Source organism: Martes martes (genome assembly GCF_963455335.1).
Source record: "Martes martes genome assembly, chromosome: 7".
In the NCBI taxonomy this organism is placed as follows: Eukaryota; Metazoa; Chordata; class Mammalia; order Carnivora; family Mustelidae; genus Martes; species Martes martes.
Genome location: NC_137894.1, coordinates 108958705 through 108974022, shown reverse-complemented (window position 1 = coordinate 108974022; position 15318 = coordinate 108958705). Strand labels below are relative to the sequence as shown.

The 15318-nt window shown below is 41.3% G+C and overlaps 1 protein-coding gene across 2 annotated transcripts in view; it reads right to left on the bottom strand.

Moving 5' to 3' along the window:
- Positions 1-15318, bottom strand: part of SYNE2 (spectrin repeat containing nuclear envelope protein 2) — a 328404-nt gene that overhangs the window by 62703 nt on the left and 250383 nt on the right. For both annotated transcript variants that reach the window (XM_080809784.1, XM_080809785.1), the window contains 8 exons: positions 14282-14478; positions 12737-12869; positions 11356-11538; positions 10790-10936; positions 9375-9551; positions 7492-7647; positions 5997-6149; positions 215-385 (listed from right to left, as the gene is read on the bottom strand). In XM_080809784.1, the coding sequence (XP_080665910.1) occupies positions 215-385; positions 5997-6149; positions 7492-7647; positions 9375-9551; positions 10790-10936; positions 11356-11538; positions 12737-12869; positions 14282-14478 (1317 nt within the window). The remainder of the gene's footprint in view (positions 1-214; positions 386-5996; positions 6150-7491; positions 7648-9374; positions 9552-10789; positions 10937-11355; positions 11539-12736; positions 12870-14281; positions 14479-15318) is intronic.

Sequence of the window (15318 nt, the reverse complement as noted above, 5' to 3'; positions counted from 1 at the left end):
AAAAGCCAATGTATCCTTTTACAAAGTTTCACTCATCGGGCTCATGGGACTCATTTTGGAATTCCATGTTACGCTTTTGATGCTGCTATTTAAAACAGTGTTGTGTGCTTCTCTGTGGACAGCACCAAGGCCATTGTGGCCATTTCCGGGCTTGACTTCACTGGAGATTTTCTGCCAACAATGGACGCACTGGGCCAAGATGTAGTTAATTTACCTGAAGGCTCTGCACCTGGCATCTTAAGGCTTCTAACGACAAAACCACAGGCTTGCTGTGCTCCATGCAGTAGCAGAATCGGATGGTCATCATCGTCACTTCCTCATACAGTTTATCACAAACCTTCCACTGCTGTAAAACAGACTGCATGGAGGTCTTGAGCTCATTGACCTATATGAGAAGTGGAAACATTTAGAAAATCATTGAGAAGAGGCTCTCTCATCATCTGTTCCCTTCTAAGGATTCTGCCAGGGGATCCAAATTAGGCATCTCAGTTTGAGATGTCCGTGATTAACCCAGGTGGGAAGTGTCCGTGATTAACCCAGGTGGGGAGGGTCAGTTAATGAACAAAAATATTGGAGAGGACCAAGTTTTAAAACAGGTAAATGGAAAAGAGCCCTAAGGCCAGAAGGATCAGCATGGACAATGCTCAGCCCAGCAGGAGACAGCCCAGAGAAAGAACAACAGGTGGGGAATCGGAATCTGTGAGCATACATGTCAATGACAACCTGAACTTTCTGATCTTGGGCAAGTTATTTAACCCCTGAACTCATTTCCTTACTCAAAAAACAGATATAATAATTTAAAAAAATAAATAACACAGTGTCCATGTAAGTGTTCTGAAAATTATAAAGGATTGTAAGTGTAAAATGTTATCTCTGTTAGCCAGCACTTCAGTCACTATAAATTGGAGAGGCACATGCGCGGTCAAAATGGTAGGCAAGGACCAAGTAGGAGGAAATGCAATGGTGGGCGTATTTTATCCTTTAGTATGTTTGATAATCGTGGGACGCTGAAGCATGTAAATGATCTCAGATACAACTGAGAATATCTAAGTATGTACATTTCTATATGTTGCATAAAGAACATTTATAGCTCAACAATAAAAACAACAAATAACCAAAGAATTAAATTGGGCAAAGGATTGAACAGATATCTCTCTAAAGAACATCCACAGTCATTAGAGAAATATATATCAAAACCACATGAGATGTCATTTCACATCCACTAAGATGGCTATAATCCAAGTTGGACAATACTCAGTATTGTCAAGAGTGTGGAAAAACTAGAACTCTAACATATTGCTGGTGGAGGGGCACCAGTGGGTTAAAGCCTCTGCCTTCGGCTCTGGTCATGATCCCAGGGTCCTGGGATCGAGCCCCACATTGGGCTCTCTGCTCAGCGGGGAGCCTGCATCCCCCCACCCCTGCCTGCCTCTCTGCCTACTTGTGATCTCTGTCTGTCAAATAAATAAATAAAAATCTTTTTAAAAAAATATATTGCTGGTGGAAACATAAAATGGTACAACATCTGTAGAAGAAAATTTGTCAATTCCTCAAAAAGTTAAGTACAGAGTTATCATATGACCCACTAATTCCACTCTTAGGTTTATTCCCAAGAGAAATGGAAACATATGTTCATACAAAAACCTGTACCCAAATGTTCATAGCAGCATGATTCATGAAAAGTTAAAACCACCCAAATGTCCATCAATGGATAAACTAAGCGTGCTATAGCCATACAATGGAACATTATTCCTCCATAAAGTTCCGACACAGACTATAATACTGATGTTGAAAACATGCTAAGTGAAAGAAGACAGAGAAGACCATATGTTGTATGATTCCACGTGTATGAACTGTCTAGAACAGGCACATACATAGACAAAGTAGATTAGTGTTTCTAGAGACGAAGGGAAGGGAGGAATGCAGAGTAATGGGGGTTTCTTTTTGAGTTGACAAAAATGTCCTGGAATTTCACAGTACTAATGGTTGCATATCTCTGTACATACACTAAAAACCACTGAACTGTACACTCAGAAGGGTGGTCTTATGGCATTTGAATTATATCTCAATTTAAAATAAGGATCTGAGTAGAAATGGAGTGTGATCTCGATGTTGGCCCAACTGGACAGCTTCATTTGTGACGTGATGTCAAATTTTAGATGTAACCACCCAGGCCTGCGTTCAGGCCCTCTGTTCTCTGCTTAACATCTACGTGGAGGACACAAATCCATGTTGACAGGCAGGCATCCTCAAACCCTGCCCCAAACAAGGACAGATAAAGAACCACCTGGGGTGCTAAAATACCAGTCTCACAACTGGCAACTGTGTAGGCGGAACGTCTTTACAAGGGCTCAAGGGCTCAGGAAAAGAATTCATCATTAAGAAAGAATAAAAGATAGTAAGGAAACAAAGGAGGTAGGAAGGGAACTCCCTATAGACAGAAGCTACGACTTCTCTGCGTGGCAGGGATGATTCAGATGAAAGGGTTCCTACAGGCACACGGCTACACAAGGCACCGCCATGGTCCAGGCCCCAGAAGGCCTTCGTGACTTCTACATACCAAGTTGGTACATCTACTGGTCCACTTAAGGGCAACCCTCAGACCATTACAACTTCATGGAAAAGAAATGGCACATGTGGTTTGAGGGAAAGGATAAAAAGACCATGAAGCAAAATTCACTACACCAGAAACAAGGAGGAACATTTTCAGAATGCTAAAAGCAGAATCAGCCAGTAGGGCAGCAGAGGCATTGCTAAAAGCTAGTATTATCACCCCTATTTTACAGACCAGGAAATTGAGGCATAGAGAGGTTAAGGACCTGCCCTGGGACACAGATAAAAATCCTGGCAGCCTCATTTTCTATTCAGAGAGAGAATCAAAGCCCTTGCTCTTAAAGATGGGGCTCTACTGACTTTGGAGTACTTATGAATGGATGGTCTAGGTTTTGTGTTTTCTGCATTAAAAAAAAAGCTTTGGGGCACTTGGCTGGCTCAATTGGTACAGCATGCGACTCTGATCTCAGAGATCATGAGTTCAGGCCCCATGTTAGGTAGAGAGATATACTTTAAAAAATAAATTAAAAAAAAAAGTAGCACTGAGGGGTGCCTGCGTGGCTCAGTGGGTTAAGCCTCTGCCTTCGGCTCAGGTCATGATCTCAGGGTCCTGGAATTGAGCCCCACATTGGGCTCTCTGCTTGGTGGGGAGCCTGCTCCCCCCCCCCCGCCCCCGCCTGTCTCTCTGCCTCCTTGTGAGGATAAATACATATAAATAAATACATAAAATCTTTAAAAAATAAAATAAGATGTAGCATTGAAATATAACTCACATTCCATATGATTCCCCTATTTAAAGTACACAATCACCATAATCAGTTTTAGAACATCACCCCAAAAAGAAAACCCACCCAACTGGCAGTCACTCCTCATTCTTCGCCAACTCCTTCACAGCCATCATCTAGCTTTTCTCCCTAGAGAATCTGTCTATGCTGGACATTTCATATAACTGGAATCATACAATATATAGTCTTCGGTGACTGCCTCCTTTCACTTAGCATGTTTTCCAGGCCATCAGTGTTGTAGTAACTGTCAGTACTTCATTCCTTTTTATGGCTGAGTAGTATCTCATTGCGTGGATATACCATTTATTTATCCACTCATAAGTCGAGGGACCCTTGGATCGTGTCTACTTCTTAGCTATTATGAATCATCCTGCTAGGAACATTCATGCACAAGTTTTTGGTGTGGACATATGTTCTCATTTCTCTTGAGTAGACAGTTGGGGGTGAAGTTGCTGAGTCATATAATAAGTCTATGTTTAAGCATTTTAGGACCTGCCAGGCTTTCTCCAAAGCAGGGGCTCCCTCTTGCATTCACCAGCAGCATGGGTTTCAATGCCTCCATACCCTTGCTAACATTTGTTAGTCTGCCTTATTATTACCATGACTGAGGGGGGTGTAAAGTAGTATTTCATTGTGGTTTTGCTTTGCATTTCCTTGATTAATAATATTGAGCATCTTTTCAGGTACTTATTGGCCATTTATATCTTCTTTAGAGAAAGAGCTATTCAGATCACTCACTCATGTTTTCCCTTCGGTCATGTGTCCTTTCTATATTGTAGATTCAAGCCCCTAAACATGCAAATATTTTTTTCTATTTTGTGGTGTGTCACTTCACTTTGTTGATGGTGTCCTTTCAAACACAAAAGCGTTTAGTGTTGATGAAGTCCAGCTTATTTTTTCTTTCACTGCTTGTGCTACTGGTGTTGTACCCAAGAAACTATCGCCTAATCTACTGACACAGATTTAGACCTAGGTTTTCTTCTGAGAGTTTAATAGTTTTAGCACTTGTATCTTTGATCGATTTAATTTTTATACAAGGTATGAAGGTATAGGTGTAACTTCATTCTTTTGAATGTGGATATACAGCTCTTCTAGTACCATTTTTTGAAAAGACTATCCCCCTACCCTGGAACTGTCTTGATATCCCTGTCTAAGAATTAGTTGACTGTGGGGCGCCTGGGTGGCTCAGTTGGTTGAGCGACTGCCTTGGGCTCAGGTCATGATCCCAGACTTCCAGGATCGAGTCCCGCATTGGGCTCCCAGCTCCTTGGGGAGTCTGCTTCTCCCTCTGACCTTCTCCTCTCTCATGCTCTCTCAAATAAATAAATACAATCTTAAAAAAATTAAAAAAAAAAAAAAAAGAATTAGTTGACTGTAATTTGAGGGTTTATTTCTGGAGTCTTAATTCTATTCCATTTATCTATACGTCTACCTTCTATGGTTAGTACCATCTGCATGTTTTTTTACTTGCATTATCTTAATCTTTTTTACTCTACATTTTTATTATAATTCATTGTGTTGTGATTATCTGTTCAAGTATGTTTCCTCCAGAGAGCTCTTTGTGTGGGACCCATTTATTTTGTTTATCTTTGTACTGTTGGCAGTGAGCCCATTGCCTCACAGAAGATATATTTAACAAATGACTCACACAAGGTGTGTTAAGCTCATCTCTGTTTTCCTGCCTGAGTTCTAAGGGAGAAAGGAGGTTGAGGGTCACCTATGAGTTTCATTCATAAAGGCTATTCCCAATTCTCTTTTGGAACAAATGGTCAAAAGTAGCTTTTAGAAGACAACAAATAAATCCACAATAAGGACCTCTGGGAAGTATGGACACACCTATACAACTGGCTAATATTTATCGTTTTTCTCTCCATTTGTGGGGAACCATCAAAGTTGTAATACCTACTGATGCCTGTCTTTGCTCTTTTGGTGCTCTACTCCTAGAAGGGGTAAATGCAGACTTTAACATGTCTTCCATGGTTCCTGGGTGGCTCAGTTGGTTAAGGGTCTGCCTTCGGCTCAGGTTACCATCCCAGGACCCTGGGATGGAGTCCCACAGGGTGGTGTCCCTGCTCCTCTCTCTCCCTTTGCCCCTCCCTGGCTTGTGCTCTCTTGCTTACTCTCTCTCAAATGAATAAAAAATATTTTTAAAAAATAAGATATGTTTCGTAAAATGATGAGGCATCTTTTACATGCTTCCTCTTCAACACGTGCTGTGCTTCTCCCCACCTCTGGAGTTCTCCATATGCTGATCACACTTCGGACTTAATACAGGCTACAGAAGACAGGATCACTCCCTCCCTGAGGCACCTCCCTGGACATGCTTTTTCTTAGCAGTTCCTGTGTATCTGGCCAGGAAATAGTGCCAGATGCTTGCTGGGTTGAGGAGTGGAGACATCTTTGTCTGTGAGTACATTAGACAAAACAAAGATAACCAAATGAATTTCTAGCTTGCCAATGGTGTTGGAACTGGTGGCTCTACCTCTAATTATCCAGGGCAAAAACAACGGGATTTGAAATGCTTTTCTCTACTTGCGTATTTCTCTGAGCAACTCCTCAGTTTTTAGCATGGCATGAGTTTCTGTAATTAAACAAAAACCAAAAAAGATGAAAGAATACATGAAGAGAAACGGTATTATTTCAAATGAGTTCTAGTACCTGGTTGATAACACTGCTCCTTTTTTGAAATAACTCATCAATCCTGGATGTTGTGTCTTCCAACAGTGGCACTGTCCCACTCTCCAAAGTCAGGTAACTTTGTCTCAACTCATCCAGGGCTTTGGATTTAACCGCAAGTTGATTTTCTATATCCTGGAAGGGCGAGAGGGGAAAGTTTTCAATGCACAATATCACAGGAAAATAAGGTGTAAGAGACAGGAGATTGCCTTTCTCGAGTAAAAATGCCATTGAAGTACATAATTAAATAACATCACACCTAAACACATTTTAATCACCATACATTCAATTTCTGCAACTGTTACAGTATGAGTTTTTATAATAATTTCAATCATTACATAGATCTAGATTTCAGAAGAGTCTAGGGAATAAGTGGTTATCATCATGGTATAGTAGAAAGAGCCCAGGAGACCCAGTCCCCATTCCGTGCCTGCCCGGTATTGGCCATATGATCAGACCTTAAGTCATCAAACCTCCAAGCCTCCATTTTTCTCATCTGGAAAACAGTGAGGAAACCCCAAGCCGTGGGTAGTTTAGAACTCAAGTGAAACCAGGGTGGCCTGTGGGGGATGGTATAGCACAGACCTGTGGAGTGTTGGCTGCTGGATCTGAGATGGCTTAAGGAATTCTAAATGGAAATGGCTAGTGGCTACTCAGAAACAGGACAGGACCACTTGCAAGACCTCTTCTAATGAGTGCTGCTGCTCCCCTAGCATGCCCAGTATTGTTCTAGAACCTTCTCAGTAGAACTGGGTGTGAGCTGACCTCCAGTCCCAGCAGCGAGTCGTGTCATGCCCTCACGCAGCAGCTGCAAAGGCAGCATCCCCTGTGCCGGCTATAGTGACAGGGACAGCCAGAGTGTTTTCAGTATGGAGGGACACAATCCGGGCAGTACTAGAGGAAGATTAATCTACACTCGGGTGAGAGCGTCTCATAGACTAAGTGACCTGGCAAATGACAATGGAGCAAAACAAAGGGCACGGCCAAGAGCTTTAAGCCCAAGTGTGATTTAGACAGTGGTTCCCAGGGCCAAGTGGTCCTGTCAGAACACATTACATAGCAGGTAAAAGAGAATCACCTTCTTCTGAAGAAACAGAATGAAACACTACAAATAATGGAAACCTTAAGAGTAATTCTGTAAATACTGAGTAAGTTAATAAAGAATACACACACCACACAAACTGGAAAACATCAAATCAAAATGTCCTCCGAACATTTTCTTTTAGGAGTAACATTCAAGGCTTAGGAACAACAATAACGGAAAAAAACATCTTCTGCCTGTCATGAAAAAAAATAGCAGTGTGCAATTTTGTAAAACCCATTTTACGTAACAAAGAAAATACCTGGGGATTTGGAGGAGACCTTCAGGAAGTACAGCCGCTTACCCTGGTCCTTGGGGCAGAAGCAGCGACTGAACCACACGGCCACATAACCAGCCCGGCCACGCCGCGTGGACAGGAGCCACGTGCCTTCTCACCTGACAGTCCAGGAGTGTCTTCTGCACTGAGATCACACTTGCAGGTTTTTGTAAAGTTTTTAGTCTCTCCTCTTGGGCCTCTATCCAATTGTTCAAAATCTGTATTTTGTTTTCATTCTCAGTGATACTTTCCAAAAGTTGTTCTAAATGTTGTATCTGTAAGTTACAAGAAAATAAAATTTTAAACCACATACTTTAAAATGTAAATGTCATGACAGTTATTTTTAATTAAATAATTTTGTTTCTTTACAGATTCCTCATATTTAGCATAAGATTTCCCAAAAAACTTTGGAATGAAGACTCATAAATTAGGAAACAGAATTAAAATGCCCTCTAGCATTTGAAATGAAAGCCAGCCTAAGCAACTTGACAGTTCTGGAGTTCCACAATACCTGTACAAAATAAAAATTGTGTTGGTAACATGCAGTATTTTTTCACTGCACTATCTACTGATATACTTAAGAAAACTTTCCTTCCCTAGACACTCTTCATTAGAGTGGCTTAAAAATTAAGTCAGTATCAAAAATATCACAAATAACTACTTCAATAAAATAATGACTTTTTACCATCTGTGTTTCTTCTCATTTCTATGCTCACGATTTTTATTAGGTTATAGTCACAGTATATGTAAAGTTTTATGTTCCTTTTCCAATATGTCATAGGCCCCTGCTCAGCTGGTTATGACGTATGCCTTATATTAATTTAAAAGGCTGCCCAAGGTTTTATCAAATGGACACAGTATAATCGGATTATTCCTGTATACTTGGAAATTAAGGCATTTTACATTTTTCACCAGTATAAATAATGTTGAACCCTTTGTGTGCATATTTTTCCCTTTTTTGAAGGGCTATCCACCTAAGATAAATGTGTAAGAGGTGGCATGGCTAGGTAAAGAAATAAGATGATTATTATTCTAGTTCTTGAAATTTTCTAAATGCTTTTCAAAAGGGTATGTAAGCCATTATCTGCATGTGAAGGGGATAGCTTTGGGCTTTTATCTTTATCTTACTAAATTTTTCTAATTTAATAAATGTATAATGTTACATAATGTTTACTCTGAATGCCTGTTAATTGAAGTTGTAATCTTTCCATGTTGATTTGCTAATTATAAATTTTCTCTTTTGTGAACTGTCTGTTCATGTTCTTTGTCCATTCATGCACTTGAATCTTAACTGTATAAATCCATTTATATGTATTCTCTACACGTAAAGAAGTCAACCAAGTGCTACTATCAATTATATATAAATACTGAATATTCCTCCACGAATAAGGCTTTCTTATTATGGAATGAAAGTCTACGAAAAGGCCATGTACATTTTTCTCTCTTTTCATAATCTTTTCAAAGCTGTCATAGCTTTGCCACTTTTGAACATTTACTTTCACAGAAAATGTCAAAATCTCCAACCACTGAGTAGTCTCACATAATACTTGACATCTTTTTAAAATTTCTCCTCTTCACTTGCCTAACTCAATTTCCCACTAAGAAATCTCAAAGAAATAAGAACTTCATAGGCTCCTAGAGGCACCAATGGAGAATGTCAGAACATAGGCTTCATAAATGGGCTATCATGGAGGGGATTATTAGACTTCCCTTGTGAGTTAACCATGAGTATCTTTTTTTTTTTTAAGATTTTATTTATTTGACAGAGAGAAATCAGAGCTAGGCAGAGAGGCAGACAGAGAGAGGGGGAAGCAGGCTCCTGCTGAGCAGAGAGCCCGATGTGGGGCTCGATCCCAGAACCCTGAGATCATGACCTGAGCCGAAGGCAGAGGCTTAAACCACTGAGCCACCCAGGTGCCCCACCATGAGTATCTTTTTAAATTTTTCAGAAAGTGGTATGTTGCAAAGGCCAGATCACACAAACTGTGACACGTGAGCACACCTTTCTATTTAGCGTTCCGTGTACCCGCTGCCATTGGCGGTTCATCTCTCCCAGGTGCTCTGCAAACTCTGTTCTCTCGTAGCGTTTACTCTCTACATCACAGGTGCTTAGCTGAAGTAATGACTGGTTGACAAAGTCAACGATCCACTGTTTATAGTCCATTTCCATTCTGAACTCCTGAAACAAACAGACAAAATTAACCAACCAAAACCTGAACTGAAGTAATTGAACAGGATTCTCCCTCTGGCACACTCTAGGGAGCCCCAAACTCCCATTCGTTCCCCCAGGGGCACCCGTCTGGAGTTCTGTCCTACCCTCCCCCAAATCCCACCAAATGTCCACTTTGAGCGGAGAGTCTCTTGGAGAATTCCACGTGCCGAGGAGGCAACAGGGAGAAAGCCACGTGGTATGTGCGGACCCTCCAGTGATGCTGCCACTCACTGAAGTGAGGATGTGTTAGCACAGAAAAATAAAACCCTTGCTAACATCACGCTTTGTGACTAAGGAATTCATCCTCCATCTACCAGAGGCTGGATCCACCAGCCTGTGAGGGCTCTGAAGACAATGACCAGAGTCTTCATTCATCTCCTCTGTTCCTAGTGGCAGACCTGCCTGGCTCACAGTAAATGCTTGCGTGCGGCCTGTTCAATGTTAGTTCCATCTACGTGAAACCAAACATCACGGAGAAGGCCGCCTTCATGTCTATTTATTGAAGGAAATCAACTTTTCCTTATGCATTCTCTTACACAAAGAACAATTACTTAATATCTACTGGATGCCAGGTATCGGGCTAGGCGAGCTATTTCGGGGAGGTGAAGGATGGCCCCCGCTCTCCAGAAGCTAAGGCAAGGTGGGGAGACACAAGTAACTGAATAATTATAGCACCGCAGAGACACCTAATTCCCGAAAGTCTAGTCATCTGGCAGGGGGAGTCAGGAGCAGATTTCCAAATCAGGTGACACCTGAGCAGACTCCTGAAAGGTGACGGAGAGCATTTCTATGGCTAGATGTGGGGCACGAGAATTCCAGCCCGAAGGAGGAGTGCACACGGAAGCACGAGCGGGGAGAACACCAGACACGGCAGGTTCATTCGCTTCTGGTAGTGTCTAGGGTCTTAGCGGGGAATGAAGAAAGAGGAGGCTGGAGAGGTAAAGAGGAGGCTGGAGAGGTAAAGAGGGCCAGAGCCAGTTACAAGCCTGCATTCTGCCCTGTGGTGACGGGAGCTACCACAGGAAACCAGGCGGCAGAAGAGCAAGTAGGCTAACATCTGCTTCGAATCACCCACCACGCCATTCCTTGCCGCTACAGTGTTTTTTGAAATCCCATCCTACGTGTCTCTTTGTTCTGTCTTTCCCTTCCGACTGACTTGCCTTCTTATTTAATGAAAAGGCTTCTGGCTCTTTTTGTTTAATTACCTTGTACTTCTGAAGCAGCTTTTTCACTTGAGGTGCGGAACTCAGCGAGCGCTCCGAGTCTTCACCCGCAATGTGATGCTCTACATTGTTCATCCAGCTAATCATTTCCGTGATTGCTTCGCGAGATGGCAATTTCTCCATCTGAAGCTGCAAGGACAAAGCGATTTCCATTTAATTACCCGCCGTTGACAAAAATGAATCAGGGCATCCACTAAAAAGAGGCTATCTGGTTTGATAAAAGGTCTCACTCCACAATTAGGCAGGTGACTCACAAAAACAAACCCAGCATTCAGGCTCAGAATAAGCGACCCCAAAACAATGACGATGACCTTCACATGAAGGAACACAGCGATGCAGATAAACTGGGAAATAAAGTAATTAAGCCTGATTTCTCTATTAAGAAAGATCCCACTGGGGGAGAGGCCAGTAATTAAGACCTATATTCAGTGGAGCCAGTGGAAAATAGGCGGTGTCAATGAAAATTATTGAATCAGAGCAATAATTTTAAAGGAGTTGGGAGCTAACAAGTGAACGCTAATTTGAACGCTGCATCTTTAAACACCCACCTGATGAAGTTTCTCTTGAATATCTGGGAGCTGAGTTACGAGCGTGGTCCATTTCTGTTCCAGCTGTGCTAAAGCAGCTCTCAGTGTGGCCGTATCGGCTTCTTTCAGGTGGAGAAGTTGGCTTCCCGTACTTACAACCACGGCCTTCAAGGACGACTTGTCATCGAGTTCCTTTGAGAACTCCTGGAGGAAACCGTTCGAACATTGAGAAATGTGCAGAATTTGAAAACAGCAAAGAATAACAAAGAGTCAGAATACCCAGTTTGAGTCCAAAGCGAAATCACTGAACTCAATTCACATCACAAATGTTTGCAGGTGTATCTATACGTGTGTGTGTGTGTGTGTGTACGCAAAAGCATGTGTGCACAAATGCCCTCATAAGCGTACACACACACACACACACACACACACATTTTTCCTACTAAGTGTCAGGCACTGTTCCAGACATTAGACAGATGGATGACAGGGAACAAAAGAGATTGAATTCCTGCTCCTTGAGTGGCTTAATTAATATTAAAAAAAAAAAAATCACTTCAACTTTAAAAGGAATGGCACACAAAGTTCACATGAGATTAACTAAATGCAAGTAATTTTTAACGAAAATATCTGAAATCTTTGTCTTCACAGGTGTTTTCAAGTATATTTTTAAATATTTACATTTTAATACCAAGGTGAGTGATCACTGCTACAAAATATGAAACTGGAGGAGAGAAAAGAATATGGGAAAGGGAAAAACTTGTATTACAAAAGTAATGCTTTCTTTTATAAAAAAAAATCTCAAAACCATAGAACATTTTAGTGGAAGTATCAGTTCTGTGTATGACAATTTAAAACCACGTATTTATTAATTTTAACATTTATGAGTTAATAACTCTGTATTAGTTTTTTGGGGGGGGGGCAGGGAGTTATTTCCTGCCTGTATACAGCATGCCCCATGCCAGAGGAAGTTTTAAATTCATATGTATTTTGTAGGGTCAATTAAAAATCTTTATGGGGCACCTGGGTGGCTCAGTTGGTTAAGCGACTGCCTTCGGCTCAGGTCATGATCCTGGAGTCCCAGGATCGAGTCCCGCTTTGGGCTCTCTTCTTGGCAGGGAGTCTGCTTCTCCCTTTGACCCTCCCCCTTCTCATGCTCTCTCTCTCTCTCTCTTAATCTCTCTCTAATAAATAAATAAAATCTTAAAAAAAAATCTAATTTATCATTTTAAATACATAAATGACCAACGTAAACAAATAGCTCTAAGTATGAAGAATGCTATTAGCCCAAGTCTTATCCCTTATCCACAAATGATTATGGAGACCATCACTATCAACCCTGGCCATTTCCCCCTGATAGTTCTTTCTGACAGTAATTATCTGAGCATATTCGATTACAACTTACAAAAAACTCGTTTATGTTGCTTCTAATTGTATCCAAGTCCTGAGACACATTGAGGGATTGTTCTTTCCAGTAATTTAGAGTTTGCTGAGAAGATTCCAACCACTTGGTTAACTGATCTGAATCTCTGTTATAACTAAGAGGAGCAAAGTGAGAGAGAAAGAAAATTAGAAATGTACTCTATGGTGGATATGCATCATCGTCCTATTTTCTTCTCATTTTACTGTATGTTTTCCTGTGCCAATCAGCTCTATTATTCAGAAAATCAATGTTTTAAGGATTACACCTTGTTTTATCCCATGCCCCAAATCTAATGCTCCTGGCACCTTCTATGACTCTCTGATGACTAATCTATAACAAAATGGGCATTTTTAGAGTCTAAGACATTTTCTTATTACAGCTACGCAAAAATAAAGCCATGGGTAAGGAGAGCAATTATTTTTATTCATTAGATGTTCTCGACAGATTTGTTTATAGTAAAACTATAACCAGCATTTGTATAAGTGATATAATAAAGCGTTCTTGGCTCCATACCAACATATTTATTGGAGGTGGAGGAAAATATCCAAGCAAAATGCTTCTCCTTGTGTAAGCTTAAAGCTTTAAACTTTTTTTTTTTAAATTAACATATATTATTTGTTTCAGGGGTACAGGTCTGTGATTCATCAGTCTTACATGATTCACAGCACTCCCCATAGCACACACCCTCCCCAGTGCCCATCACCCGGCCACCCCATCCCTCCCACTCCCTCCCCTCCAGCAACCCTCTGTTTGTTCCCTGAGATTAAGAGTCTCTAATGGACTGTCTCCCTCTCTGGTTTCATCTTGTTTCATTTTTCCCTCCCTAACCCTATGATCCTCTGTCTTATTTCTCAAATTCCTCATACCAGTGAGATCATATGATAATTGTCTTTCTCTGAGGGACTTATTTTGCTCAGCACAATACCCTCTAGTTCTATCCACATCCTTGAAAATGGCAAGATTTCATTTTTGATGGCTGCATGATACTCGTGTGTGTGTGTGTGTGTGTGTGTGTGTGTGTATAAAATATACACCACATCTTCTTTATCCATTCATCTGTTGTTGGACATCTAGTAAGCTTTAAACACGCAACTAGGTTACGAAAGTTCCCTGTGAGTCAGGGATGAAGAGATTCAAATGTTTTACGTTCTTTACCCTCCTCAAGGAGTTCAAGGTTAGGTCCACTAAACAAAATTCTCTGAAGAACTCCGAAGACTTTTTGAAACTTTTCTGTTAGCTGAAGTTAGTATTTTTTAATTTAAAAACTTTGGGAGACGAATAGGGAAGAGTGATATGGTATAAAGGCAACGTGGATAACTTTAGAAGATAATTCCTAGTTTTCGAGCAAACCAACCTCAAAGACCCCAGATCCTACTGAGCCCAGAAGAGAGACCCAAGAGCTTTAGACTGTTGACAAATAACCCTGTGACAGGGAGACTGCATGTAAAATCTGGATGACCACAGGATGCCTCTGAGGTCTTTCTCCATGTGGAAATCTGAGTGTAATCCATCCCTAAGAAAACACACCTGAGCAGATGCTTGAGAAGTGTTTGTAGTCTGTGTAGTTCATGGTCAATTTTTTTGTTTAGGGCCAACCACTGCTCTTCTAGCTTTGCAATCTGGCCCTCTAGTTCGGGACAACTCACGGAGGCCACCAGCTGTTTGCCTTCATTCAGAGTCTGGTAAAGTCGGGCATGCTTTTCATCGATGTTTCTTTTAATTTGCTAAAAAAAAAAAAAAAGTAATAAGGTAAAGTCACAGAATGAATTATTGAAAAATGAAGCCAGTCAACCTATTCACAAATACTTCATTAAAAACCTCCAGTAGGAGCGCCTGGGTGGCTCAGTGGGTTAAGCCTCTGCCTTCAGCTCAGGTCCTGATCTCAGGGTCCTGGGATCAAGTCCCGCATCGGGCTCACTGCTTGGCAGAGAGCCTGCTTCCTCCTCTCTCTCTCTCTCTCTGTCAAATAAATAAATAAAATCTTAAAACAAAAAAACAAAAAAACAAAACCTCCAGTAGAGGCTACTGAAGAAAGAGTAACACTCTCCCAACCTTTAAGACTCTTGCCATGTGGCTGAAGAAACACAACTCATGTTTTACCGATCATCTTTCATGATGAGAGTATCTGACTAACACACTTCTGTGGCACATTTCTTCCGTTCTAGAGACTTACACATACAAACAGAAAACAAAAATTCACACCTTTAGACTGAAGAGTTAACTTGTCCACCTAAAAGCAAAAACCAAGCTGGTAGTCTACAGGGCATGTTAAGCTTGTGGACATGTTTTGTGTGACCTGAAGATTATCTTTGAAAATCAGAAAATTTAATATAGAAATCAGGATTTCCTGTGACTGAGAAAACTGGGAGGTCAAGCAACTGGGGTGTGGATTCTCACGTGGCACAGACGGGCTGGAACTGGGCAGCCATGCCTCCTTCAGAAGCACCTCCTCTCTTTCACACTCTCCCATGGCAGGTCCCCCTTCCAAATCCCCAGCCAGCCTCCAAATTTTTGTGCCCCTGCCGGCCCAGGTAAGCACTTTACATCGCAACTAGGTTTGAAGG